The sequence below is a fragment of the Protopterus annectens genome, chromosome 11.part0, assembly GCF_019279795.1.
Source record: "Protopterus annectens isolate FY-2018-M chromosome 11.part0, PAN1.0, whole genome shotgun sequence".
Classification (NCBI taxonomy): Eukaryota; Metazoa; Chordata; order Ceratodontiformes; family Protopteridae; genus Protopterus; species Protopterus annectens.
In genome coordinates, this window is record NC_056745.1 from 118840216 (window position 1) to 118867645 (window position 27430).

The 27430-nt window shown below is 45.0% G+C and overlaps 2 protein-coding genes across 2 annotated transcripts in view; both read left to right on the forward strand.

Annotated features, from left to right (window-relative positions):
- LOC122815200 (serine/threonine-protein kinase WNK1-like) overlaps nucleotides 1-27430 on the forward strand; it is a 1238062-nt gene that overhangs the window by 1155699 nt on the left and 54933 nt on the right. Inside the window, exon 7 of the mRNA XM_044087494.1 lies at nucleotides 9304-9625. Within this exon, the coding sequence (XP_043943429.1) occupies nucleotides 9304-9625 (322 nt within the window). The remainder of the gene's footprint in view (nucleotides 1-9303; nucleotides 9626-27430) is intronic.
- Nucleotides 1-27430, forward strand: part of LOC122815199 (serine/threonine-protein kinase WNK1-like) — a 3137204-nt gene that overhangs the window by 384506 nt on the left and 2725268 nt on the right. The window lies entirely within an intron of this gene.

The window sequence follows — 27430 nt, forward strand, 5'->3', positions numbered from 1 at the left end:
TATAGGAGTTCAGTATTGCTGGGTTACAACTTAGAGTTGTCCCTTTCAGCGTCGTCGTTTTCGGAGTGACTAGTCACGCTACTAACCTGTAGGCTGTACTCTGGGTGGGTCAAGCCACCATTTAATATGACATTGTTAGCTAGCATGGGACTACTAGAATTTATGATTGTATTGTTATTGTTACCTTCTGTGTCGCTCCTTTGTGAGCTGGGGGGCTCATCCAAAATTGCATCCATATTTTGCTTGCTTTTAAACAGTTGTTTGAGGTTGAGTTTGCGGCAGTAGAGTTTGAGCTCTAGGATAACTTCCGTGGGTTTGGCTCTTTGGGCTGGGATGAAATTCAGCCCTTTTTTGAGTAGCTGGCACGTGGCTTGGTCGAGTGGTTCGTCGGAGAGGTTAAAAATCGGTTGTTCTTCAAGGGTAGCAGTCGCGTTGTTGTTATTTTAGTTTAATGGTGTTGGCTGGAAGAGCGGAGTCGTCGTGCACTGTGCGTTTGTCTTCTGTGGTTGGGGTTCGGTCTCTCTATTCCTTTCCTGGGGGGGGTCTGCCTCTCCTTGGTTGTTCCATGTGAAGCAGTCCTGGGTATTCTTAGTCCATGCCTCTGGCTACAAAAGCCTGTTGTTGTTGAATTTGCCTCTCCTCACTTTCAGTGCGGTCAGGTCTCCTGACTGAGTGTGGATGTGGATTTTCTGCTGTTCTCGGCCTTTGCGGTTGTTTGCTAGCACGTGTCGGGTAGGTCCTGGTTTGGTTCGCCCTTGTGGGGTTCGCTCGTGAAGAGTCATTTTGTCTCCCTTCTCCTGTGTCCTCTTCTGTGTTTTGGTGGGTGCCGGTATTACTGGTTCTGGCCCTGGTGGGGTGATTGTCGCTGGCACTGGTGTTAGGTCGTTAGTCGTTTCTTTCGGTCCTGTTGGCGTCCTCAGAGCTCTCTTGTGGCACCGCATCTCTCTGGGCCCTGTTATTGTTGAGCGGGTATGCTGTCTTATTTTCATATTCCTGCCAGTCCCTGGTTAGTTTTCTCTTTTTCTTTTGGGTGACTTGGCTGATATGTTTAGCGATGCTGGAGTTCATGTTAAACCATTCCTCTCCAAGCCATTTGAAGCCTGGGTGTTGTGTGATGGTTTCATTAATACCTTTAATTTCATCTCTGAGTTGCTCTAGTAGTTTGTTGTTGTGGCCTATTAGTACTTGTAGGGCTTTGTAGCCAGTCATCAGTGAATCAAATATTCAGCTGTTTGAGCTAGCCTTGCTGCAGCCTTTTTGCCTGTCCCCTAAACAACAAATGCAGCAAGTACTTTGCTCTGATTTTCCCCCTTGGAGGAGTCAACCAGGGATGCTCTAGTCCACGATTGGCCACCGGGTTTCCTCTATGCTTACCCTTCGATTCCCCTGATACTTAGAGTGCTACGGAAAGCCAGCTGGTTGAAAACCAATCTAATCCTTATTGCCCCTTACTGACCTCGCCAGGTATGGTTCCCCTTCTTGCAGTCTCAGCAAATATTCTCCATGGATACTGGATCCCAGGCAGGATCTGATTTTCTATCCGTCGGAACACCAGATTCCCATTCTTTGATCCCCGAGACTAACCGCTTGGTTTCTCCACTTCCAGTGATTCTACGAAAGTCCAGGCTAGCTTCTTGAGTTCTAAAAATTATTCTTGCTTCTCAGAAGTGTTCCACCAAGAAAGTATATTGTAGTAAATGGAAGAGAGTTTCCATTTGGGCTTCACAGAGGAATATTGACCCCATTTCTGCTTCATTGCAGGGCGTCCTTATGTTTCTTAGCTCACTTTTCCAGCACAGAGCTATTTTTTAAATTCTAAAGTTGCAAATGACAGCTATCATGGACTTCCATGTAGGGGAAGGCCGATAGTTTTCCCTCTGCTGTTTCCACTTCTAGACTGTTGGGCTTTTATGAAAGGGGGTTTTTCATCTCAGGTCTCCGACAAAAGATCCTCCCCATCCTTGGGATCTCACCTGGGTACTTCAGGGGCTTACCCAGAAACCATTTGAACCTGCAAGCCCATGTGAGTTAAAATTTTTATCTTGGAAGAATGCTTTCCTAGTGGCCACTATTTCAGCTAGAAGAGTGTCAGAATTGCAAGCTTTCTGTCAACCACCATATATAACTTTCTTCAGAGATGGTCTCTTTTAGAACGAATCGGTCCTCCATACCAAAGGTCGCCTCAGAGGCGAACATTAACCAGACTATTCATTTGACTGTTTTCTTTCCTAATTACTCCAGTAAAGGCAAATACGTGCTGCATTCGTTGGATGTTCACAGATGAGTTTTTACTCTCACAGGACTACATCTCACAGGAAATCTGAACAGTTCATTGCCTTTTTTCCAAATAGGTTAGGCCAGGCTGTATCCAAGATCACCTTCGCGAAATGGATTACGGATTGTATTTCTACAGTTTGCTCTCAAGGCAAGCAACTTCCCCGTCCAGTTAAAGCTTGACTCTACAAGGTCTCTCTCCTTCATCTGCCTTCTCTGCAAGGACTCCTGTTGATGAAATTTGTGCTGCAGCTAATTGGTTCACAGCTCATATCTTTGTATCTCACTACAAGTTAGGCATTATGTCCAGAAACAGAGCATCCTTTGGTTCCGCAGTACTCGGGCAAATCCTTCCTTGAGTTCCTCCCAGGGTTTGTGTAACTGGGGAGTGTGACCCATTTGTAATGCATAATGAAATGGACAACATCAGATTAGAAGATGTTCTTCGTGTTTCACTGTTGCAGTTATTACATTTGGGTAATCCTGCTGGCAGGTTGCCCTCAGTCGGCCTGAATTCCAAAGTCTTGGGTCCTGCGTCGGTTGCTGTCGGCCCATCCCTGACGTCGGGTCGTCAGGGGTATAAAAGATGCAGCCGACTCCATTTTCTTCAGTCTTTCTTGCCGTGCGGTGCCCGAAGCAGGAGCAGTTCGCAAGTGCCGGTCGGCCGACTCCTGAGATTTTCACATTCGAATTTCAGATCCGAAGTCTTCATTAAAGCGAAGTACCTCGTTGGGGAAACTTTTTTTCTTGCTCCAGACCGATGTCAGAAAAAGTTAATTGTATTTCTTGTGGAAAGCAAATACCTCATAAGGACTTAAATTCTTACTATATTCCTTGCCTAGGCCCTGACCATAACATTTCAGGTTGTCGGTTTTGTGCTAAATTTAACCAACGCACTATTAAGCGTCTGTATGATTTTGCATTAAACTATTTTGGACGCAGGTTTAATTATCCAGAAATGTCGTCCGATAGCCATCAGACTACCGGAGTGTACAAAAAACGCAAAGAAACAGATAGACAACAGAGGCCTAAAATCGACAACGAAGCTTCTCCTAAGCTAGTCGCTGATTCTCAGTGAGGCGCTTTCGCAGCCCCTGACGCCCGCTACTTTAGTGTCGCAGGCCGCTACCGACTCCCACGTGGAGTCGGCTATGCCACTGGAAACTCAAGGTATTGGAGCCTCGGACACTTCCTTCAGATGGGTCTGGAGCCGTTGAGCAGGCACCGCCTTTTGAGGGTGTATTCAGACCTGAACATCTATACATTAAACAGACCAGCTTCAAAGGCAAAGACTAAAGCACATTCAAAGACAAAGAAACAAACTCAAGAGCGACGTGGACAGGCCTCCATGCCTAAAAAACAGATGCTCAAAATGGCCGAAGACTTGATTACCTTGATCAGGGGTTCCCATCCCCCTCCTGATAAGAGACCTAGGCAAGAGACAGACTATGAATCTTAGATCAGATTTCTATTTCTTCTAATTCCTCTTCTGATCAGGAATATTCTCTTCCCCCTTCTGAGGATTCTGATGCTGAAGAATCTGTTTCTTCAGCTTCTCCTCCTGAGGACTATTCTTTTGGGGAAACCTTGCATACCATGAGGGAGCACTTCGACTGGGAGAGCCAATATTTTTCATAATCTAAAAAGAGGCTCAGGGACTTCCTTTTACTACCTCAACACAGGCCTGTAGCCATTCCACCTGTGTTAGACATTGTAGATGTATTTTCAGAGTCTAGTCTGACCCCTGACTCCTTACCTCCAGCTCCAGTTAAGCCTGACAGATATTACAGGGTTCCTGACTCTCATAAATTCATTTTCAAAAACCCTGCTGCAGACCCAGAAACTATTTCACAGGGTCCCAAAGGGGTTAAGGCTTCTGCTGCAAAAAACCCTACCCCCTCTGACAGAGATTCCAGGGCACTGGATAGATGGGGAAAAAAGGTTTACAAATCTGCTACCTTGGCTATAAGGGCCTTAAACTGTCAGTTTCATATGCTCAAATATCAGCAACATGTCATGGCATTGCTTAAACAGAAAATGTTGTTGAACTCTGAATGTGCAGAAAACAAGGAAATGCAGGATTTATTGCATATAGCTGAACAAGTTGGAAAGCGTACTTTGCAATGTGGTTTTGATTCTCTGGAGGCCTCCTGCAGGGCCGCAGTTACAGGTTCTGTAATTAGGAGGCATGCTTGGTTAAAGAACAAAATCTGCCTGCTCATGTCAAAGTTAAATTATTAGATGCACCTTTACAACATGATACTTTGTTTGGTGTTAAGGCAGAAGAGGTGTTAGAAAATGGAGGACAAAGCTAAATCTATGCAAACTATCAAAGATTTTTTACAAGTACAGCCACCTAGGTTTAGTAGATACTGGCCTACAAAGAATTGGTCCTTTCCTGTCTCGGACAGACCTCAAAGGGGCAGATCCAGACGCCCTAGAGGCAGATCCCAGGCACAAGGTTCATACAGGTCAAAGCAATGGGGTACTTCTACCGCCAAAAGTGGAGAAGACAAATCACAACCTTACAGGAAACCGTTCCAATGACTTCCCCCTGCCTGCACCAAGCACTTATCTCCTGGCAGCACCCTTAGGGGGAAAAATAGCACTTTTTTCTCTAAGTTGGCACATTATAACCCAGGACAAGTGGGTTCTAAACATAGTGTCACAAGGCTACAAGTTCCACTTCCATACCCTGCCAAAGGCAAATGGTTGGCCAGATCTGCCAAAAATGCTAATGGGCAGAGGCACAAAAACAAGTCTCATCCCTCATGGACATGGGGGCCATTCAACAAGTACCAGAGCAGGGACAAGGATTTTACTCAAGACTGTTCTTGGTACCCAGAAAGGACAAAACCTGGAGACCAATACTGGACCTATCTATTCTAAACGCATTCCTGGATATACCAAAATTCAAAATGTTGACCTTGCAGCAGCTTCTGCCCATGCTGGTCACGAAGGCTTGGCTTGTGACTTTAGACCTAAAAGAGGCATACCTGCATGTCCCAATCAGGCAATCATGCAGATGATACCTCAGATTCAAGGCTGGCTCACTGCATTACCAATTCTCTGCACTGCCTTTGGCTTATCTACTGCGCCCAGGGTCTTTACAAAGTGCCTGGCACCAGTAATTGCATTCTGCAGACAAAGAGGATTACAAATATATCCTTACTTGGACTGCCTAATTCAAGCAGAGAACAAGGACATTCTTCTACAGCATCTGGCGTTTGGGAAAAGACTTCTAACATGCCTAGGGTACACAGTCAATGAAAAGAAATCAAAACTAGTACTCTCTCGAGATAATATTCCTGGGTGCAAGCTTAAATACAACTGCCCAGATGGCTTATCTCACGCCAGACAAACAAAGGCAACTGACTACCTATTTCAAAATATTGGCAACAAAGGCCCAGTTATCTGCAAGAAAAATTCTGCAGGCTTTGCGCTTCATGGCATCCTGCATCCTACTAATTCCATATGCAAGACTGCATATGAGGAAACGTCAATGGTACCTGAAAAGTGTTTGGACTCAGCATTGCCACAGCTTGGAAACAATGATTACTCTCATTCCATGCCTGCAACAGGAGTTTCGATGGTGGGCAAAGGCTTGTCACCAGAACAAAGGACAGCCATTCTCATTACCCCCAGCCAGGCAAAGCCTAACAAAGGATGCATCAGATTGCACCTGGGGGGCCCACATGGTAGGAAGATGCATTCAGGGCACATGGTCCGCAAACCAAATGCATCTACATATCAATCAAAAAGAGATGCTAGCTGTTCAAAATGCCCTGACAGCTTTCAAGGACCTACTTCATCCGGGACAACTACTGATAAAGACAGACAACACCATGGTCATGTGGTATATAAACAAGCAGGGGGGCACACATTCTTACCCCTTTTGCAGACTAGCCATGGCTTTGTGGGACACAGCATTGACTTACCAAGTTCATCTGCAGGTGCAATTCTTGCCAGGAAAGGAAAATACTCTGGCAGACGAACTAAGCAGAAACCTCATGGATCCCCACGAGTGGCAGCTGGATCCACAAGTCTTCAGCATGATAACAAGGAAATGGGGATGCCCGGACATAGATCTATTTGCCTCCCCTCACAACTGACAACTAAAAAGATTCTGCACAAGGACTTGTCACAGACAAGCATGGAAAGTGGACACCCTATCTTTCAGCTGGAAAAACCTATCAGTATATGCCTTTCCTCCACTGCCTCTTCTCCCCAAGGTACTCTTAAAGGTCAGACAGGAGAAGCCAAAGATGATACTGATTGGCCCAGACTGGCCCCGCCAGTACTGTTATCCGATCTTAAGGAACTTGTCCCAATGCCCAGCTTGGACCTTACCTCATATACCTTATCTACTGTCCCAACAAAACAATCAGATCCTGCACAGCCAACTCAGGACTTTAAACCTGGCAGCATGGCGGATAATGTAGGCATACAAAGCACACCTCTCAGTAAAGCTGTGATGGATGTCATTTTGGCAGCCAGAAGGCCTAGTACTAGAAAATCGTATGCTGGAAAATGGAAGAGATTGTATGCTTGGAACCAGACACAAGGAACTGATACAGCTGTACCAAGTATTCCTCAGATCTTGCAATACTTAACTCAGATGCTGGACAAAGGCCTATCTTTTTCATCAATTAAAATTCATGCCTCTGCTATTTCGGCTCATTACAATAGAGCCACCAATCTTTCCTCATCCTTTATTAAGGCAGTGCCTCAGAGGAGCCAAAAGTTGAAGGCCTCCAAGGATATCACCAATACCTTCATGAGACCTTAACTATATCTTGGAAAAACTCACACTGCCTCCTTTTGAGCCAGCTGCTACTGCTGATGTAAAGTTTTTTATCTTGGAAAACAGCTCTGCTCCTAGCAATAACTTCTGCAAGACGCGTACAGAGCTACAGGCACTCATGGCTGTGGTACCTTTTATCATTTTGTTATTCAGACGGTCTCTCTGAGGACAAACCCAACATTTATGCCTAAGGTGGTGTCCAGTGTGGCCCTTAACCAAACTATTCATTTGCCAACTTTTTATCCAAATCCACAGAACAAGGGGAAGAGAATTCTGCATTCTTTGGATGTACACAGACAGCTTAGATTCTATTTGGACAGAACCAAAGTTTTCAGGAAGACAGAGCAATTACTAGTGGCATATGCTGCAGGATCATAAGGAAAGGCTATCTCCAAGCAGATTATTTCAAAGTGGATAGGCCACTGCATTCATTTCTGCTATTCACAGCATGGCAAGCCAGTGCCTAAGGGCATTAGTCCACATTCAACCAGAGCTGCAGCCACTTCTGCAGCCTTTCTCAGGGGAGTACCAACCAAAGACATTTTAGAAGCTGCTACTTGGAGTTCAGTGCACACTTTTACAAAGCACTATCATCTGCCACTCTATTCTAAATCCAGTGCAGGCTTTGCCACTGCAGTTCTGCAGGGCCTCAAAGCCGCTCCTAATGCTGTTTAGCTCCAGCCTCCCAACCATAGCTTTGGGACTCTACCCAAATGTAATTTCTGCAACAGTGAAACACGAAGAACATAGTACAGTTGTGTACACTTACCATAAATGTAGATGTTCGAGTGTATTCACTGTTGCAGTCCAGGTTACCCACCCACCATCCCCCTTACTTCTGCTGGAACTTATCTTTCCTTCTCTGATTTATACAACCTGCGTGGTGTATTTGCTTGTAGATGAAGGTAAAGTTTATATTGGTGCATGTGTTTTTATATATATATATATATATATATATATATATATATATATATATATAAATATAATTTTGGCTACCCCGTAGGGGGCACCTGACATCTGGGGCAAGAAAAACTGAAGAAAATGGCATCTGCTGCATCTTTTATACCCCTGAGACAACCTGACGTCAGGGAAGGGCCGACAGCAACCGACGCAAGACCCAAGACTTCGGAATTCAGGCCGACTGAGGGCAACCTGCTAGCAGGATTACCCAAATGTAATGACTGCAACAGTGAGTACACTCTAACATCTACATTTATGGTAAGTGTACACAACTGTACTTTATGTACTTACCATAACTTGTCATCTGTGTTGTCCAGTTCCAGTTTATGCATCACATTCCACCCTCCTTCCCCCTTCCTTTTACAGCTGAAAGCGATATAGAGGATACAGAACACACTGATATTAAGTTTGGGCTCAGGTTGGTCGCTTTCTCCGTTTTTCTAGTACTATAGTTTTGACTATTTAGGAAGGAGCAGCAAAAACTCAGTCTGAGGGTTGGAAGAGGAGTGAGGGATTATGGGAGAGAAAGGAGTTTGAAACTCAGGTCTTATGTCTGGAAGAAATAGCCAAGTCGCCTCCGAAGACCCATTTGTGATGCATAATGAAATTGGGCAGCACAGATGCCAAGTTATGGTAAGTACATAACTTCCATCTAGAAACAGAGCTGCCATTGGTTCAGCAGTACTCCAGAATATCCTCCAGTGAGGGCCACCCAAGATCAGTGTAGCTGGGGACTCTGTCCCATGGGTTGAGAAAAAGTGAAAAGGACAACTTCAGATTTAAAAGTTATGTACTTACCGTAACTAGGCATATGTGTTGCCCATTTCATACTTCCTCATCTTCCCTCCCATCCAACCCCATCCTTCAATTTTTTGGAGCAACATGCTGGATTGCGTTTTGGAACCTACAGTAATGGATTTGAGCCCGCCCTTTCTCTATTGGCTCTTCCTATCTCTGTCTAGTATATTGGCCTAACAGCAACAAACTCTGAGCTAATGGGTATGGACTGAGGCATTATGGGTAGAGTGAGGAGTTCGAGAAATGGATCCAAAGTCTGGAGTATGTAGCAGAGTCGGAACCGAGAATCGGATCTGAACCCATTGGCTGAGGAAGAATGAAAGTGGACAATATAGATGCCTAGTTATGGTGTATACATAACTTTACATTTTTTTTGAGTATGATGATATTCTCAAGGCAAATGTCAAAATGGGCTTCAGTGTTTAACATTGTGCAAGTAAAGCTGACTTCCTCTCTTTCTTTTGCAGGTGGAATCTGGGTATGTATGTGAGGGAGATCATAAAACCATGGCCAAAGCTATTAAAGACAGAGTTTCCTTAATTAAGAGGAAACGAGAACAACGGCAGCTTGTGAGAGAAGAGCAGGAAAAAAGAAGAAATGAAGAGCAGCAGGTGGAGGTGGAAAATTTGGAGCAGTCTTCAGTAAAGTCAGTAGCACAACAGATGAGCTGCACCAGTGCTACAGCAGCTCCAGCGCAGTCTCAGATCATTGGTACCCAGGTTGAACCAGAGGAACCAGAGGCTGATCAACATCAACAAGCACAGTATCAGCCTAGTATCTCACTTGCATGTAAGTCTTAATCTTTGTTTTTACTGTCTTTCTTCTTGTATTCTTAGCTTCTTTTTTCATCTCATGAGGATCTTTGTAGTCATTGTTGCAGTACTTATTCTTTGTTATTCCTGCCACACACAAGCCTGAGACTGCTCCGGTTTCTTGAGTCTTTGCATCACCCCTAACTGACAAATGTCTGATGGCTGGACATCTGGGTGTAAGAAGGACATCTATTGGCAACATCTGCATTTCTTTTTAGCCTTACAGTCTGATGCACTTCATGTGTGTTAAGAACTCTTGCAGTCTATCAATCGGCTTGGTTTTTCCCCAGAAAACCTCCTCTTTCAGTCAGATAAGTACTCCATTGGGGAAACTTCTCTCAGTTTAATATTCAAAAACATCAACAGTTGCCTTGAAGTGTGGGAAGCAAATCCTGCTTAAAGATTTCCACTCATTTTGTGTGTTCTGCAGGGGGCTCAGCATTCTCTCTGTAATTGCCCTGACTGAGCAAATTTTGTGCAAAACCTTTAAACGTAGGGCAGAGGTACTAGCCCACCCATATGGAGTCATTGTCTTCAGTTTCCCTGGTTGTGTCACAATCCACTGCTACTGCAGGACTGCTTCAAACTCTGCAGTTCGCTAGCGTCATTGTAAAGAAACAAAAAGAAAAAAACCGGAGCCCTCCATGAAGTTGGAGTGAGAGCTTCAGCTCTAATTTTAACTGACCTAGGTGAGATACCTTTGCAACACCCTGGTCTGGCAACTCCTAGGCCCAAACCGTCTGTCACAACTCCTTGGGAGGCTGCCATGGTCTCCAATCTGCCTACAAGTTTACTACTGGCCCACATGTTATTTGGGTCTGAGGTCACTCAGCAGGCCTCTGCTTCAAAGTCCAATTTGTGGGTCCCAATGGAGACACCCTGTCTTGCTTCACTACCAAAACCTTAACCAAAGCCTGGGTTAGATGCCTGCAGCCTCAGGCCACTCCTTTTAAAGGGGCACCCAAACAGAAGCAAACCACTTTTCCTTCTCTCCTGGCTCCAACCACTTCTTTGCAGACTGAAGCCCAAGACCTCTAAGTAATTGAACAGGAATTCATGGCCTTTATGAAATCCAGAGAGCCCTCTCATGCAGTTGAAGCTTTCACATCTAAAAGAAGCAGGGGCGTGGCCTTTCAGTAAGATGCAGATTCCCCTAGCCCTTAAGATGGGGAGGAATTGTCCTCCTCTGGCACTTGCCCCCACAAACTTACCCAGATTCAGGCTCTGAAACCCTTTCTTCTGCCTCCCCCAATGAGAACCTTTCCAGTGGGGATACCCTGCATAGAATGAAGGAGGCTTTCAGTTGGGAAAGCAAACAATTCTGACAGGCTAAGACCCATTATAGGAAACTGCTAAGTTTCCCTTCTCTGAGATCACTGGCTATTCGGATGATGTCTTTGAAGACATTGTTCTACATACTGGCACTCTCCTGCTCCTAGGAAACCAGGTAGGTTTTACAGAGTGCTAGAATCTCACAAACACTTTTACAAAAGTCCAGTAGCTGACCCTTCAGTAGTCTCCACTGGATCCACAAACCGAGATATCCCTTGTCGGACTGTCATGGTGGTAGAGTCAGTCTACTTTAGCAATGAGAGCTTTGAATTGCCTGTTCCATATGCTAAAGTACCTTGAATCTTTCTGGAACAAAATTCTAGCGAAGGTGGACTCTTATGCAGATGGAACAGTATCAAAAAGAGCTCAGGAGAGAGACAGCGAAGCTTCCCTGAAGAGTGGCTGTGATGCTTTAAATGCATTTTGTAGAGAGTGACTTTCCACATGATCTGTCAGATCAGGTCAAGTTTGAAATACTGGTTGCTCCACTAGACCAGGAATTTCTTGGTCCTCCAGCTGAATGTTTTTGGATGCTGGATAAAGCAGAAAAGCAAACAAAAACTGAAGGATTTTTATCTGTCTCTGACACCAAGGTACCGTAGAAATTACCTGTCAAAGTCTTGGCCCTTTTACCCTAGACAAGACAAGGGGAGGCCTTCCTGTGGCAAGAGACGGACACAACCCAGGAGATGGCAGCCAGAACAATCACATAGAACATGGTGCTCCAAGGAGCCTACCCAACACGAAGACCAACTGTGGTTATATTCCACCCTCTTTGCAGATCATTGTAGACTGCTTTCAGAAGGTAGATCTCACCTTAAGTCTTCAAAAGTCACAAACTCTTCCTCAAATAAAAATCATCTTTTTAGGAGCCCCTGATGTATTCTGTCCATCAGAAAGCCTTCCTTCCCCAGGACAAGATAACTTTATTGACAGGTTACCTGACCAGTCTGCTTCCAAATTAGCACATCAAAGCAGTGGAATGCCTTAGGATTCTGGGGTACATGGCATATTGTATTCTGTTTATCCCACTTGCAAAGTTACACATGAGAAAAATCCACTCGTTAGTGAAAAATGCTTGAGAACAGCATTCTCAGTCCCTGGAAACCCTACTGCCTCTCCTTCCATGCCTGACAAAGGAGCTCCTGTGGTGGAAGAACACCATACAGGAAAACCCAGGAGCAAATCTGCCAAGAAGCAGATATGACCATCACCACAGACCATTCAAACATAGCTTGGGGAAAACCAGTTAGGTGCCCTGGAAGTGCAGAGCATTAGCATTTCTCGGCAGAAAAAAAATGTGTATAAATTAAAAGCTATCATCAGTCTAATGGGCCATAAAGACTTTTCAGCAGAGCTTAGGCCCAGGGACACTGTAGACCTGGATAGACACCACAGTAATGTAGTACATAGATGAGCAAGGAGAACTCTGTCCTACCCTCTGTGCAGCCTTTTGAGGAAGATTTAGATGCCAGCTCAAGAAATAGGGCTAACCGTCATAGCTTGTTATATTCAGAGTCAGAACAGTACCCTGGCAGACTCTCTAAGCAGGGATTGTTTAGTCCCCAAAGAATGGATGCTGGAGATAGGTCTTCCTGAACCTAACCCTAAACTGACAAGTCTCCTCTAAATAGACCTTGTTCTCCTCTCACCACAACGAACTACAGAAGTTGTGCTCCAGAACTCAGCAGACAGGAATTTGGAAAATAGATGCTTTCTTTGTGATTTTGACAAATTGGTTCTTGTGTGCATTCTCGTCTTTGCCCTGATCCCTGGGATGCTAACAAAAGTCAGGATGGAATGACCCACCATGACACTCTGTGAGGAGAGATTCTGCACCCTACAGCCAGAAGTAGATCATCTCAGCCAAGCCAAGGAATATGTTTTCCATCCTGATCTAGCCACCCTCAGGTTAATGGCCTGGAGGGTTGGATTTTGACACCAAGGAATGTCTCCTGTCCCAAGGGAAACAAGGAAACCCAATGCGAGGATGTCATCTGGCAAAATAGAAGAGCTTTTCCATGTAGTGTCGCAGCAAGAACACCAACCTTTCTCAGGCAGACGTTAACTCAGTCTTGCCGTACCTGTCAGGCCTCTTTGTACTTACGTATTCCAGCATTGAAGTACAAGCATGTGCCATATCAGCTTGCCTGAACAGTGCTTCACCTGTCTTCAGTACCCCCACATGAAGCTTTTCCTAAAAAGGTTGATTTCATTGAGACCACCCAGAAGGACCCCTATTCTTGCCTGGTATCTAAATTTTGTTAGAAAAAAGTAACATTGCCCTTCTTTGAACCTGCTGCCCCTACTTCTCTAAAGATGCTTACCTGGAAGACCACTTTTTTTTTATAGCTGTCGCATCAGGTAGGAGAGTTTCGGAGCTACAAGCCCTTATGTGTAAAGAACCTTTTGCTGTCTTTCACACTGTAGAGTAACCCTCAGAACCCACCCATCCTTCATGCCTAAGGTGATATCAGAACTTAAACTCAGACTATCATCCTACCAGTCATCTTAAATACATAGAAAAGGGCAGAACAAGTTCTTCATTCCCTGAATGAGCACAGGCAGATAATGTACTATGTAGACATGACAAAACCCTTAATGGAGCAGAGCAATTACTGATGTTTTTCACAGAGTGTAAACTGGGTAGGCCTGTCCCCAAACAAACTTTTTTTTCAAAATGGATAACAAACTGTATTAAGTTCTATTACTCGCACAATGGAAGAGACCTTCCTGTGCAATATTAGTCCACATCGCCAAGCTTGGGGCAACTCCCACTGTGTTCCTCTTACATGCCGTCCCTAGAGGCAGCCACATGGAATTCAGTGCACATATTTGCAAAACACTGTAATGTAGACAATGTCTCCAGGGCTAGTGCAGGTTTTGCTACTGCTGTCTTGCAAAACGGTCTTTCCTACGGTCATGCGGGTGACCTACCACCTGTTAGCCTTGGGATTCCTCCCAAGAATCAGTACTGCAACATTGAGTATGAAGAACGTCGTAGAGTTATGTCCCACTTAACATAATTGTAGATGTTCAGGTAGATAAATGTTGCATACATGCTCCATCCTCCAACCCCTGTGTCTGCTGGCAGCTTGCCTACCCCTTCCTAGGTGCAAGGGGTAGAGGAGTTCTTTGCAAATAGTCCTGTAATGTCCATCACTTCCTCTCTGCCTCCTGTGATCTTCCTCCTGTTGACTTCATTTCAGACAAAATTGGAGAAGTTGTGCTGTCCTCAGGCATCAGACTGTGAGTTCATTGCTTAGAAGGACATGAAGATGGTGTCAAAGGACACCCTTCTACTACCCTGATTTCCATACTTCTATCATTGGATATCCGTCTGCTTGAGATAATGCTATGAGTCTGGAAATTGGGACAGTCGCAACATTGATCTACTCTAACATCTACAATTTTGGCAAGTTGTACACAACTTTCCTTCCCTTGCCTTGTAAGAGCTGTATCTTGAAGGTTGCGTTTTTTTGTTTACTACATATGTGGTCTATTAGCTTTCTTTGTGTTTGAATCCTTTGTGGAGAAGTACAGTAATGTGTTCTACTCTTCCCCTCTTATTTGCCTAGAATTAGTACCAAATATTCCTACTCTCAAAATTAGTGGGATCTATTTCTTAGTAAATTTCCATAATTTTTACTTTAGTACACAGTTTAATTTCCATGGTTTTCAGGTTGTTTTATCTCAGCCACTAGGCAAGGTGAATTTTTTTAAATCTTCATTTTTGTATCATTTATTTATTTTTCATTTGTTTACCGGCAGTGTCCGACTGGGCTGGAAGCCCTTTTTCAGTGGAGATCCGGGGAGAAAAGCTCAAAGTTATACAAATAAACAGATGGCAAAAAAGAGTTTATACAGATTATGAATATCAACAAACGTTCTAAAAATGCAAAAATAGTACAACCATTTATGCAAAGATTAGAGATAAAGGTAGTTGGGTTAAAAACAACTTAGGATGGAGAATGTGTTTAAGGGTGGTTCAGAAAGTCCTGTGACTCTTCTCTTAACAAGACATTAATTCAGTAAAGTAATAAATTGCATGTCACTGTCGTGAACATCATTTCTGTGTTTTAAACAAAAATTGCAAAGCTTGAATAGTTGCAAATAATCATTTTTGTCCCTTGTGTCAAGGTAGTATGATAGTGTCTTAATGAATCAGCATTCCTGTAGGAAGAGAGGAGTAGAAGAAATTAAGACTAGATATTTGATGCTGGTACAAGAGCTGAGTGGATGACTGGAGAAACTGAAGGTGAATGGTCATCTAGGGGAAGACCAGGAGCATAGCCAATTGTCATTCAGGTAGTTTTTGAGGAGTGATTTGAATTTTTTTTATTAGTGGTGTTTACAATTTGTTGTGGTATGGACTTCCAGATCTTGGATTTTTTGTATGAGAAGACAGGTTCACCAAAGCTGTTATTGACTTTTGTGGTTTTTAGTAATAATTATCAGAAGATCTTAAAGTTTTATTGTTGTCTTGGTCTTTGAGAGCTGGACAGAAGTCTGGTTGGTAGATGATGGAGTGGGTGATAGCTGGGTTAAGTGGAAGAGGTTGGGATGGGAAGTTTAGTTCTTATAGTGCAGTGCGGTAATGAGTTCTGTTTGGGTGGTTTAGAGCAAATCTAGCTATTTTTGTTACAGCAGGCCTCAGGTTTGTTTAGGTCAGTTTTGTTTAGATTAGTAAAGATGGGAGAAGCAGATTGTAGGATGGAGAGGAGATATATTCTGGCTATGGTCTTTCTAGTGCTGTTGGTGAGGAAAGGTTTTGCTCTATAGAGAGTTCCAAGTTTAATATGCACCTTTTTAATGGTTAAAAAAATGTTTATCGAATTTGTGAGTTATTGTTACCCCGAAGTTTTATTTATTCTACTGGTTCTGTCGTGGTATTGTTAACTGAAGATACTGGGGATTGAGTACCTTGCGGTTTGCCTTTAGTAAATAAAGATAATCAGTTTAGTATTGTTTGGGGTGAGTATTAGCTGCTAGACAAGTATTTTTCTATGTCAAGGAATGATTTTTATATTTCCAGGAATTTTGGAAGAGTTGGGGCTGAACATGTAAGGGAGGAGTTGTCAGCGTATTGAATAATGATAGCATTGTTAGTAGAAGTGGATAGTTTATCTGTGAATATGGAGAAAAGTAGCAGACTGAGGATTGACCCTTGAGGGGATACCCACTGAAACAGGCAGAAGGGGAGAGTGTGTGTTTTATCAGTTAACTGCTTGCTGGTGGTCATTTAGGTAGCCTTTAGTAAATAAAGATAATCCGTTTAGTATTGTTTGGGGTGAGTATTAGCTGCTAGACAAGTATTTTCTATGTCAAGGAATGATTTTTATATTTCCATGAATTTTGGAAGAGTTGGGGCTGAACATGTAAGGGAGGAGTTGTCAGCGTATTGAATAATGATAGCATTGTTAGTAGCAGTGGATAGTTTATCTGTGAATATGGAGAAAAGTAGCAGACTGAGGATTGACCCTTGAGGGGGATACCCACCGAAACAGGCAGAAGGGGGGAGTGTGCGTTTTATCAGTTAACTGCTTGCTGGTGGTCATTTAGGTAGCTGTTGAACCAGGGTAATGCTGTTTGGGAGAGGTTGATGGAAGCTAGTTCATTTAGCAGATTTTGATTTGATACTGTGTCAAAGGCTTTTGACATGTTGAAGAAAATGGAAGAGACTAAGAGGCCTTTTTAAGATATTTGATGGTACCAGTGAAGCAGATTAAGGCTGTTGTGCTTTGCTTTGGTCTGAAACTTTGTGAGTTTGAGAGAAGGTTGTTCCTTAATAGGTGGTTTAGGAGTTGCTTATGAATGCATTTGTTGAGGATTTTTGGTAATGGGAGCAGAATGGCTATGGGACGGTAGTTGGATAATGCTATTGAGGGGCTGTCTTTATGCAGTGGTATGATGAGATACTTTCCACAGTTTGGGTATGTATTATTCTGTTATAGATTGATTAAAATGGAGATGGGGTATGTGATTGTGTCAGCTGTGTCACTGTGTAACTGGTCAGCAGCAATATTAGTAGGCTTTAGTTTAAGGAGGAGTGTTATGGTATTGGTTTGAACTGTTTTGACAGTGAGCGAGTTGAGGTTTGGGAGGGTGCCTAAACGTAGTATTAGGGTTGAGTTGTCATGATTTAGTAGAGATGGTTTTGAGTTTATGAAGTGGGAGTTAAACTGGGATGCTGTAATGTCAGAGGAGTTTAGGAGTGGTGGGTGATGGAGTAGTAGTTTGACCTGGGCTAAGGAATTGTTTTATAGTTGCCCAAAATTTCTGAGGGTTGTTTTGATGTTTTTGTTATGAGGTATAGTAAGTTTTTTGCCTTTTTTGACTGCTTTTTGCATGTTTTCTTAGTTGTCTATAGGTAAGTAGGAAGGATTGGGATTTTGTCTCCAGATATTGGGAACAGACTGTCCCTGTTTTTGAGAAGTTGCTTGGTGTCCTGGGAAAGCCATGGAATTTGTTTTGCTTAAACTTGTATTTTCCTTAGGGGCAAGATTATTTAAAATATTGAGGAAAGTTTGATTGAATAGTTGTACCACTGAGTCTAATGGGAGTTGTTTTAAAAGGGACCAGTTGTATTATTGTAGTTTTTTAAATAGGTTGGGACAGAAGTTTCTGCTGTTTTGTATATGTTTATAAATTATATTTTTGGGGGTGCTAGATTTGTGTCGAATCAGGTGGGCATGTGGTCACTCAGACTGTCTGAAAGGCAGCTTGCGTGTTGGTAAAGGTTGGGTTTGTCAGGGTCCAGTCAAGGATAGTTTGTTGTTTTTGTTGACTCTGGTTGGGGTATGTATCATCTGGGTTGTACCCATATAAATTGATAGTTGGATTTTGGGAAGTGAAGGTATTCCAGTCTGTTAAAATCTCCCATAGTTATCGTTTCTTGGTTGAATGTAGTTGCTATCCAACTAAGGAGGTTTTCAATTTTGGACTGGTTATTACCTAGTGAAATATACACTGCAGTAATTAAGTGTTTATTGGGGTTGAGTTGTAAGCGAGAAATTAGTACTTCAGAATCAAAGGGGTCTGGTGGGACGTGGTCAAGGCGTAAAATTATACATGATGGCTATTCCACCTCCTCTCTTATGTAATCTGTCACATTTGAGTATGTTGTAGTCGTGTGGGAGCATTTCAGTGTATTTTATACGTGGTTTAAGCCATGTTTCAGTTAGTATAATAGCAGGAGAGTATAAGGCAAGGGTGGTGCGGTATTTGTGAATCTTATTTGGTAAGCTTCTAAGGTTCATATTTAAGAGTAGAAGGTTGGTAGTATTGTTAGGCAGGTATGGCATGTTTTGAGTGAGGGGGTTTACAGTTGAGCTAGGAGCTTGTATTGGAGTTATTTTGTGTAGTGAGTTTGGTGTTACATTGGTCTGGGCATGTCTGAAACTGAAAAATACTTTAATGGAGTAGTTGAAGAGGCGAGGGGATCTAAAAAAATGTTAAAAGTGGCTGAGTGATTAGCTAGGGGTCAGGATTTGTTGGTGAATTGTTGTGGGTTATTTTTTTTTTATTGTGATAGGAGGTGCTTTGGTATAGAAATATGAGTAAGCTAAGTAAAATGGTGTGGCTAGATAACATGCTGATTATATTACGCTGCCAATGTGAAGGCAGAGAAACTAGTGTTTGTGATATGGGGTGTTGTAATGGTTTAAGGGGGGGAGTAGACTCAGTGTGACTTAAAGGTGAGGTTATCTCTAATTGGATTCTTTGTGGGTGTGGTTCGAGTTTATAAGTGTAGTTGTAGTGGGGGTGGGTGGGGTCAGTAGGGTAAGGGAGCGGAGTGAGCCCGAGCAGAGCAAGGCCGAATGGATCAGCTAGAACCAGACCACACCGTGCACAAATCAAAGTAGTAAAAAATATTAGAAGACTAGCAGCCAACAGGTAAATACCTGATTTTCCAGCATTGTAGGTAGCACTCCAGGAGGAATTACCTAAGTCAGTCAGTTCAAACACTGAGTAGAAAGTAACTCAACCCATGTAGAAAGTATGTTTAAGAAAGCAGACTTTAGATTTGTGTATGTGGTATCGAGAGACTGTCTAAGCAGTCTACTTATTCGTTATGAAACAGTAGAAAGGAAAGACTTGTATCTGGTATCATTTTAAATATTTTTCTGTTTCCCATTTTTTTAGGTTTTATGAATGTTGTATTTTCTTAGAAAAATTAAAAGTTTTATTATGAGTTAACAATATTCACTATTTTCTAGTTGTTTCTCTGTATTGGGGCCTTCAAAAAACTGAGATGAAAATCGGTCTATTTTAACAATTCAGGTTGCTAGTACTATAGGCTTTGAGTATTTTATCATACGGTTCATTTAGTGGTTGAGAGTCGTATGTTTGAGTCTCACTGAAATGCCTTCTTGTCTACTTAACCCCCCCCGGCTTGGTTCCTATAGGAAACTTTTTTTTTTTTTTTTGTTCCCCTTAGCATCATCCCACTACTCCCTACTTCATAGCTGGTACACCAGCCTTCACAAACACTCCTGAACTTTACTGCTATGGGCTGGGGCTGATGCAGAACCCAAGGGCATCCTGGCGGGGTGGGGGTCTGGCCATCTCAAAATTTCCCAGGAGAATTTTTTTCAGTTGTGCCCTTCCCAGTCACCCCCCCCCCCCACCACCCCTGCAATCTTTTGGTAGCATCCAGAGAGCAGGCATGTTAGGGATGTGATGACGCATTACCCCACATCCTGTTAAGTACCTCGCCATAATCCATTTATTGGGCTGTACCCCCTTCTCCACATGTCCCTGACCTCTACCAGAAATAATGTGGGACTTCCCTTGAGACCTCAGTTCTCAAGCCTTCCTAGACAGGTGAAGTATGTTTTTACTCAAAGGGTTTCTGAAGTCTGATGTCACCAGAGAGAAAGGGTGAGAGCACTATAAGGATTCAAACAAACCTGATCTGGAAATGAAAAAGGAAATATTTGATGATCTGAAGTAGTTACTTCATTTGATCTGCAACCTGTGGGTGTCGGATCCGACAGCTTTCCAAGCTCCTAGATCCGAGCTCCTAGCTCCTCCCCCTCTACCCATAATCCCTTACTACTGACCATGTTACCTCAGATCGTTTTTTGCCGTGGTTGAAGAAGCTTCCCTGTGAAGAGCTCCTGGCTGGATGAGATCTTGCTGGTTTTTCAAAACACTTTTCGACAATTTTGAAGTTGTGTGTGTGCTAGCTCCCCTTTTTTCTTCTACTTGTGCTAGTTTTGATTTATTTTTTATTAGTTTAATCACTAGTTTACCTTTACCACCCCCTCCCCCTCCTAGTGTTTGGGTGTGTGTGTGAATGATGTCTGAAGGGCCTAAGGCCATTTTTTCTAAATGTACTGAGTGTGGCCACAATCTTTCCCCAGCTGATGGCCACACTCGGTGTGTTTTGTGCCTGGGGGCAGCTCATTTGTCAGAGGCCTGCCAGATCTGCACGGCCTTCAACCCCCGGGCACTTCGGGATAGGAAGAACAAGCTGATCCTGGCGGGAAAGCTCCCCCAGGAGTCGGCTTCTTCTTCCTCTCCTGTTCGGGCTCCAGCTGCTTCGGCAGCTTCAGCACCGTCTGTCCCCTTAGCTCTACCCAGGACTCATCCTCCCTCTTCAGGTTTGAGCTCTGGGGAAACTAGTGTCTCTTCACTGCCAGAGAAGAGGCACAAGGATAAAGAAGGACATAGGTCCCACAAAAGGCGGGCTGAACTTCATCCTTCGGCTCCGCCAATGAAAATACTTAAGTCTCCCTTGAGGGTCTCAGGATCCCCCTCCTCTCGGCGCCGTTCGCCATGTTTCTCGCCGGAGGGGGAGGATAGGTCTCCGAGATCTTCGAGGCGGCCCTCCCGGCCCGCTTCGACTACGTCATCCAGGTCTACCTGTAGCATCTCCGAAGCGGACATGGATCGGATGATGCTCGGTTCTTGCAGACCCAAATGCAGATGGGGATGCTCTTGCCTCCCCCCCCCCCTCTGGGGGGGGGGGAGTGCAGCCCCCATATTTGCCCCGATCACTCCTTCTCCCACTCGTTTTCGGGTCTCGGAGTCATCGGATCCAGGCCCATTCGGACCCGGGGAATTGTCGGCGCCGATAGCGGTGGTTTCTTCGCCGACTATACCTTCGAGCTTGTCAGATCCGAGCTCTCGGGGCCGAGGGCTGAGCGTCGGATCCGAGGGAGTTGCTGTGTCTTCGGCGCTGTTGGCGTCGGAGCACACCTCTGCCTCTGCGCCGGCTCCGACCCCGATCCCTTCCTCTGAGTCGAGGAGATTACTCTCAGAGGCTGGCGCTTGACCGGATTGGGAAGCGGATGTTTGTTTCAGCGACCTTTTTCCATAAGGGCGCTGAACTACATGGCACATACCATTAGGCTACAGCGAGACTTGATTAAGGAATATGCTGCAGCCCCCCCGGAGTCCATGTCGGTCCCGGACAAGGTCTTTGAGACTCGAATGGCCACTCTAAAATCCATCTCCAATACATCTATGCGGCTTCTCTCCCATGCAACGGAGGGAGCCGCTAGAACTAGCTGAGCCGGGGTCGTCTTGCGACGTCTCTCCTGGCTCCGTCTTTGTGACTTCGCGGATCCCTTCAAGGCATCCTTCGCGAACGCCCCTTTTGACGGTTCTGCCTTGTTTGACAAAACTGTTCGAGACACCGCTGGTCCAAAACGTAAAGGACGGGAAGACGCTGTCTGCCGTCTGAGTCCGCTTCTCTAATCCCCAAAGATCCTTCTCCAGGAATCCGAGGGGACAAAAGAAGCTGTGGTTCCGTAAGTCTCGGCAATCCCATCCTGCTGCAGACCACTTGTCCTCTAGAGGCAGAGGAGGACAAGGTGGACGCCGGCCCAGAGGCAGAGGGGGGCCACGTAACTTCGGGTCTAGAGAACCTTTCTCGGACAGACCCGCGTAACAGCCCTGAGGGCTTGCCCGACTGTCCCTCTCTGGAGGCAGTCGGGGGGGCGGTTGTCGGAGCACCTGTCAAACTGGGAGTCCCTTACAACGGATCGATGGGTGCTCCGGATCATATCCAGAGGTTACTCCATTCCATTCATAAACCTTCCCCCCAAACCCAGATGCCTCCCCGATGTCCCACCCGATCAGAGGGAGGCAGCGGCCGTGGAGATTTCAAAGCTGCTAAGAAAGAGCCATCCAGCCCCGTCCCCCCAGATCAGTCCGGATTGGGTTATTACTCCAGGTTCTTTTTGGTGCCAAAGAAAACGGGGGACCTCAGACCCATTTTAGACCTTTCCGCTCTAAACCTGTTCATACCCAAGGAGAAGTTCCGGATGGTCACTCTACAATCAATTCTCCCCCTTCTGCGGGAGAACGACTGGATGTGCTAGTTAGACCTCAAGGATGCGTATTACCACATCTTGATGGACAGACGATCCAGGAGGTTTCTCCGCTTCCTGCTCGGAGCCAGTCATTTTCAATTCAGGGTTCTTCCATTCGGCCTCACCTCAGCCCCCAGAGTGTTCACCAAGGTCATGGCAGTGGTTGCAGCCCACCTGAGACTTCAGGGCATTCAGGTCTTCCCCTACCTAGACGACTGGCTCCTCACCGCGACCAACAGGCATCAGCTCTGTGTGGCGAGAGATTGTCTGTCTCTGGCCCACAGCCTAGGCATCTCAGTGAACGAGCAGAAATCCTGCCTGTGCCCCACTCAAGCCCTAGAATTCATAGGGGCCAGGTTAGATACACGAACCTCCCGAGTTGTTCTAACCCCAATCAGGCTGAACAGCTTGTCGTATCAGGTGTTAGCCCTTCTTCGGAGCCCTGCTCCTCCGGCGGAATTAGTCCTGAGGGCACTCTCTTCATGCCCGTCTGCGAATGCGCATATTACAACGGACCCTTCAAGTCCAATGGTCCCTGTCGATTCACCCGTTAAACACGCCAATCCCCCTGAGCAGGGTGTGCAGGGACTCCCTTCTGTGGCGGTTACATGCACAGGAACTTAGAGAAGGGAGGCCCTTTGTGATTCCCCCGGTCGAAGCCACGCTGACCACGGACGCTTCTCGCCTCGGGTGGGGGGGGCATTGTTCAGGCAGATTCGTTCAAGGCACGTGGACTTCCCTAGAAACCGCATTGCATATCAATGTCCTAGAGATGAGGGCGGTGATTCTGGCGTTGCAAGCTCTCCACGATCTTCTTCCCCTGGGGACTATTGCAATCCAGACGGACAACATGTCAGTGGTCTGGTATATAAACAAACAAGGAAGGACCAGATCTTATCCCCTGTGTCGAGAAGCCATGAGAGTGTGGGAACGGGCGATTTCCACCAACCGCTTTCTGATAGCAACGCACATTCCGGGACGATCGAACATATTAGCGGACAAGCTAAGCCGGGTGCTCCTCACTCCATACGAGTGGTCTCTGAATCTGTCTGTTGCGAAGCGGATCTTCCACAAATGGGGTCAGCCTCGCTGCGATCTTTTCGCTTCTCCTTTAACCACAAAATGCAGCGAGTACTTCGCGATACTTCCCCCCAGAGGGGAGACTCCCAGAGACGCTCTAGTCCATGCTTGGCCCCCCCGGACTCCTTTATGCTTATCCCCCCTCCCACTCATGATGAAATTCATCCAGAAAGCCTGTCGGTTGGGGAGCAGAGTTATCCTCATAGCCCCATTCTGGCCTCGACAGATATGGTTCCCCTTTCTGCGGTCTCACAGTATGGCTCCGCCATGGATTCTGGATCCCAGTCCAGACCTGATCTCGCATCCAGCGGGATGCCCTACCCCAAACCTTGTCAATCTCAAACTTGCTGCTTGGTTGATCCAGTTCCATTAATGGCTAGGACTCCCGGTATCTCATCTCCCGTTAAGGCCATTCTGGTGGCGGCTCATAAACAGTCTACCAGAAAACTTTACAACAGTAAATGGAAACGTTTCTCCATCTGGGCCAAGGGCAAGGACTTGGACCCATTTACTGTCCCTCTTCCGACTATTCTGGACTTCCTTTCCCTGCTTTTTAGGCAGGGAGCAAGTGCCTCCACGGTTAAGGTGCAGCTGGCGGCCATCTCCCATTTTCATGTGGGCGACTGCATAGGCTCCTTAGCGTCTACAAAGTTGTGCAAAACTTTCTTGAGGCATTTTTCTTCTGAAACCACCTGTTAAGACTGTGGTTCCCCCGTGGGACCTCACTCTGGTCTTGCAAGCCTTGACGAGACCACCTTTCGAACCTGCGACTTCCGTTTCGTTGAAGTTCTTATCTTGGAAAACTGCTTTCTTGGTGGCTATGACTTCAGCCAAGAGGGTTTCAGAATTGCAAGCTCTGTGTATCAAATCTCCACACCTTATCTTTCACAAAGATAGAGTGTCCCTCAGGACTAATCCGTCTTTCTTGCCTAAGGTGGCTACAGAATCAAATATCAATCAGTCAATAAATCTTCCTGTATTTTTCCCAAATTTTCACAATAAAGGTGAATACATATTGCACAAATTGGATGTGCACAGACAGCTGTGTTTTTACTTGCACAGGACTAGAGAGTTTCGCAAGTCGGACCAGTTGTTTGTCTCTTATGCAAAGTCAGCCATGGGCAAGGCAGTTACCAAAGTGACTGTAGCAAATTGGATCTGTCAATGCATTATGCTAGCATACACTTCGTCAGGCAAGCCAGCTCCGGTTGGCATCCGTGCTCATTCCACAAGATCTGTAGCTACCTCAACAGCTTTTTGGTCTAGGGTTCCAGTAGATGATATATGTTCAGCAGCTACCTGGTCCTCATCTCATACGTTCATTTCTCATTACAAGCTGGATATGATTTCCAGGAGTAGGGCTTCTTTTGACTCCGCGGTGCTTCGGAATATTCTTCCATAAGGACCACCCAGGTTCTTGTAGGTTAGCTGGGGACTCTGTCCCACAGGTTGCAGATCAAATGAAGTAACTACTTCAGATAAAGAAGTTATGTACTCACCATAACGTTCCATCTGAGTAGATCAGGTGCATCTGCAGGCACAATTCCTGCCAGGAACAAGAAACACACTGGTCGACGAACTAAGCAGAAATTTCATGGATCCTCTCGAATGGAAACTAAATCCACAGGTCTTCAGCATGATAACAAGGAAATGGGGACGCCCAGACATAGATCTTTTTTCCACCCCTCACAACTGCCAACTACAGAAATTCTGCACAAGAACTACTCATAAGCATGGAAAGTGGATGCTCTATCATTCAGCTGGAAAGCCCTGACCGTTTATGCCTTTCCTCCACTGCCTCTTCTTCCCAAAGTGCTCCTAAACGTCAGACAAGAGAAGCCAAAAATGATCCTGATTGCCCCAGACTGGCCACGCCAGCACTGGTACCCAATCCTAAAGACCTTGTCTCAAAGCCCAGCCTGGCCTTTACCTCAAATTCCTCATCTTCTGACTCGACAAAACAATCAGATTCTGCACAGTCAACTCAGAACCTTAAATCTGGCTGCATGGCAGATAATATAGCCACTCAGACCACACCTCTCTCTAAAGCTGTTATGGATGTCATTTTAGAAGCCAGGAGGCCCAGCACTAGGAAATCTTATGCAGAAAAATGGAAGAGATTCTGTGCTTGAAACCAGACACAAGGACTTGAACCACTTGTTCCAAACATACCTCAGATTTTACAATACCTAACTGAGATGCTGGACAAAGGCCTATCCTTCTCATCTATTAAGATCCATGCCTCTGCCATTTCAGCTCATTACAATACGGATCCTCCTATTTTTTCACATCTACTACTAAAACAGTACCTCAGAGGGGCAAAAAGCACAAGACCCCCAAGGAGAGCACCAATACCTACTTGGGACCTCAATTTTGTTTTAGAAAAGCTCACACTGCCTCCTTTTGAGCCAGCCAGCACTGCTGATATAAAATTCTTATCGTGGAAAACTGCTCTGCTCCTAGCAATAACTTCAGCAAGAAGAGTTTGAGTTACAGGCATTAATGGCAGTGGAACCTTTCATCATTTTTCATCAGGACAGGGTCTCACTAAGGACAAACCCAACATTTATGCCAAAGGTGATTTCCAGTGTGGCTCTTAACCAAACCATTCATTTGCCAACTTTCTATCCAAATCCCCAGAATAAGGAGAAGAGACTTCTGCACGCTTTGAACAAACACAGACAGCTATGATTCTACTTGGACAAAACAAAAGCTTTCAGAAAAACTGCGCAACTGTTTGTAGCTTATGCTGCAGGATCACAAGGAAAGCCCATCTCAAAGCAGACAATTTCAAAATGGATAGGACACTGCATTCGCGTCTGCTATGCACAACATGGCAAATCAGTGCCTAAGGGCATTAGGCCACATTCTACCAGAGCAGCAGCCACCTCAGCAGCCTATCTCAGAGGAGTACCAACCAAAGACATTTTAGAAGCTGCAACCTGGAGTTCAGTGCACACTTTCACCAAGCACTACCACTTACCTCTTTACTCTAAATACAGAGCAGGCTTTGCCACTGCAGTTCTGCAGGGCCTGGTAGCTTCTCCTAATCCTATTTAGGACCAGCCACCCAACCTCAGCTTTGGGATTCTACCCAAGTGTAATGACTGCAACAGTGAAACACGAACATAGTACAGTTGTGTACCTACCATAAATGTAGATGTTCGAGTGTATTCACTGTTGCAGTCCAGGTTACCCACCCACCATCCCCCCCCCTTTTCTTTGCTGGGACTTTTTTGTACTTCTCAATTCTATACAACCTATGTGGTGTATTTGCTTGTAGATGAAGGAAATGTTTATTTTACTACATGCATGCTTTTTGGCATACTTTTTTACAGCCTTCCTATTTGGGGACACCTTCGGTTGCATCTTTTATACCCCTGGCGCACTGACGTCAGGGAAGAGGCGACAGCAACTGACACCGGACCTAGACTTTGGAACTCTGGGCGACTGCAGGTAGCCTGCCAGCAGGATAACCCAAGTGTAATGACTGCAACAGTGAATACACTCGAACATCTACATTTATGGTAGGTACACAACTGTACTTTTGTGTACACTTACCATAAATGTAGATGTTCGTGTGTATTCACTGTTGCAGTCTTGGTTTCCCTCCCTCCAGCCCCCTGTTTTTCTCTATCCTTTCTACCTATCCTCTATATGGCCATTTTTTATGGCGGTGGTATTTACTTTTTACTGGTGGTGTTCCACACTATGTACTAGCTTCCTGTTGGGGGGGCTCCTGTCATCTGGGGCAAGAAAAACTGATGTAGTGGCATCGGCTGCCTGTTTTATAGCCCTGACGACCTGACATCATGGAAGAAGTGGCAACATCTGACGCAGAAATCCCAAGACGGTGGTATTCGGGCTGACTGTGGGCTACTTGCAGGCAGATAGCCCAAGTGTGATGACTACAACAGTGAATACACTCTAACATCTACATTTATGGTACGTGTGCACACCTGTACTTTCTGTAGTCCTTTGTACCATAATTGGTATTTTCTCTATCTTCAGTTTCTTGGGGGAAAAAAAGCTTGTATTACTTTTTC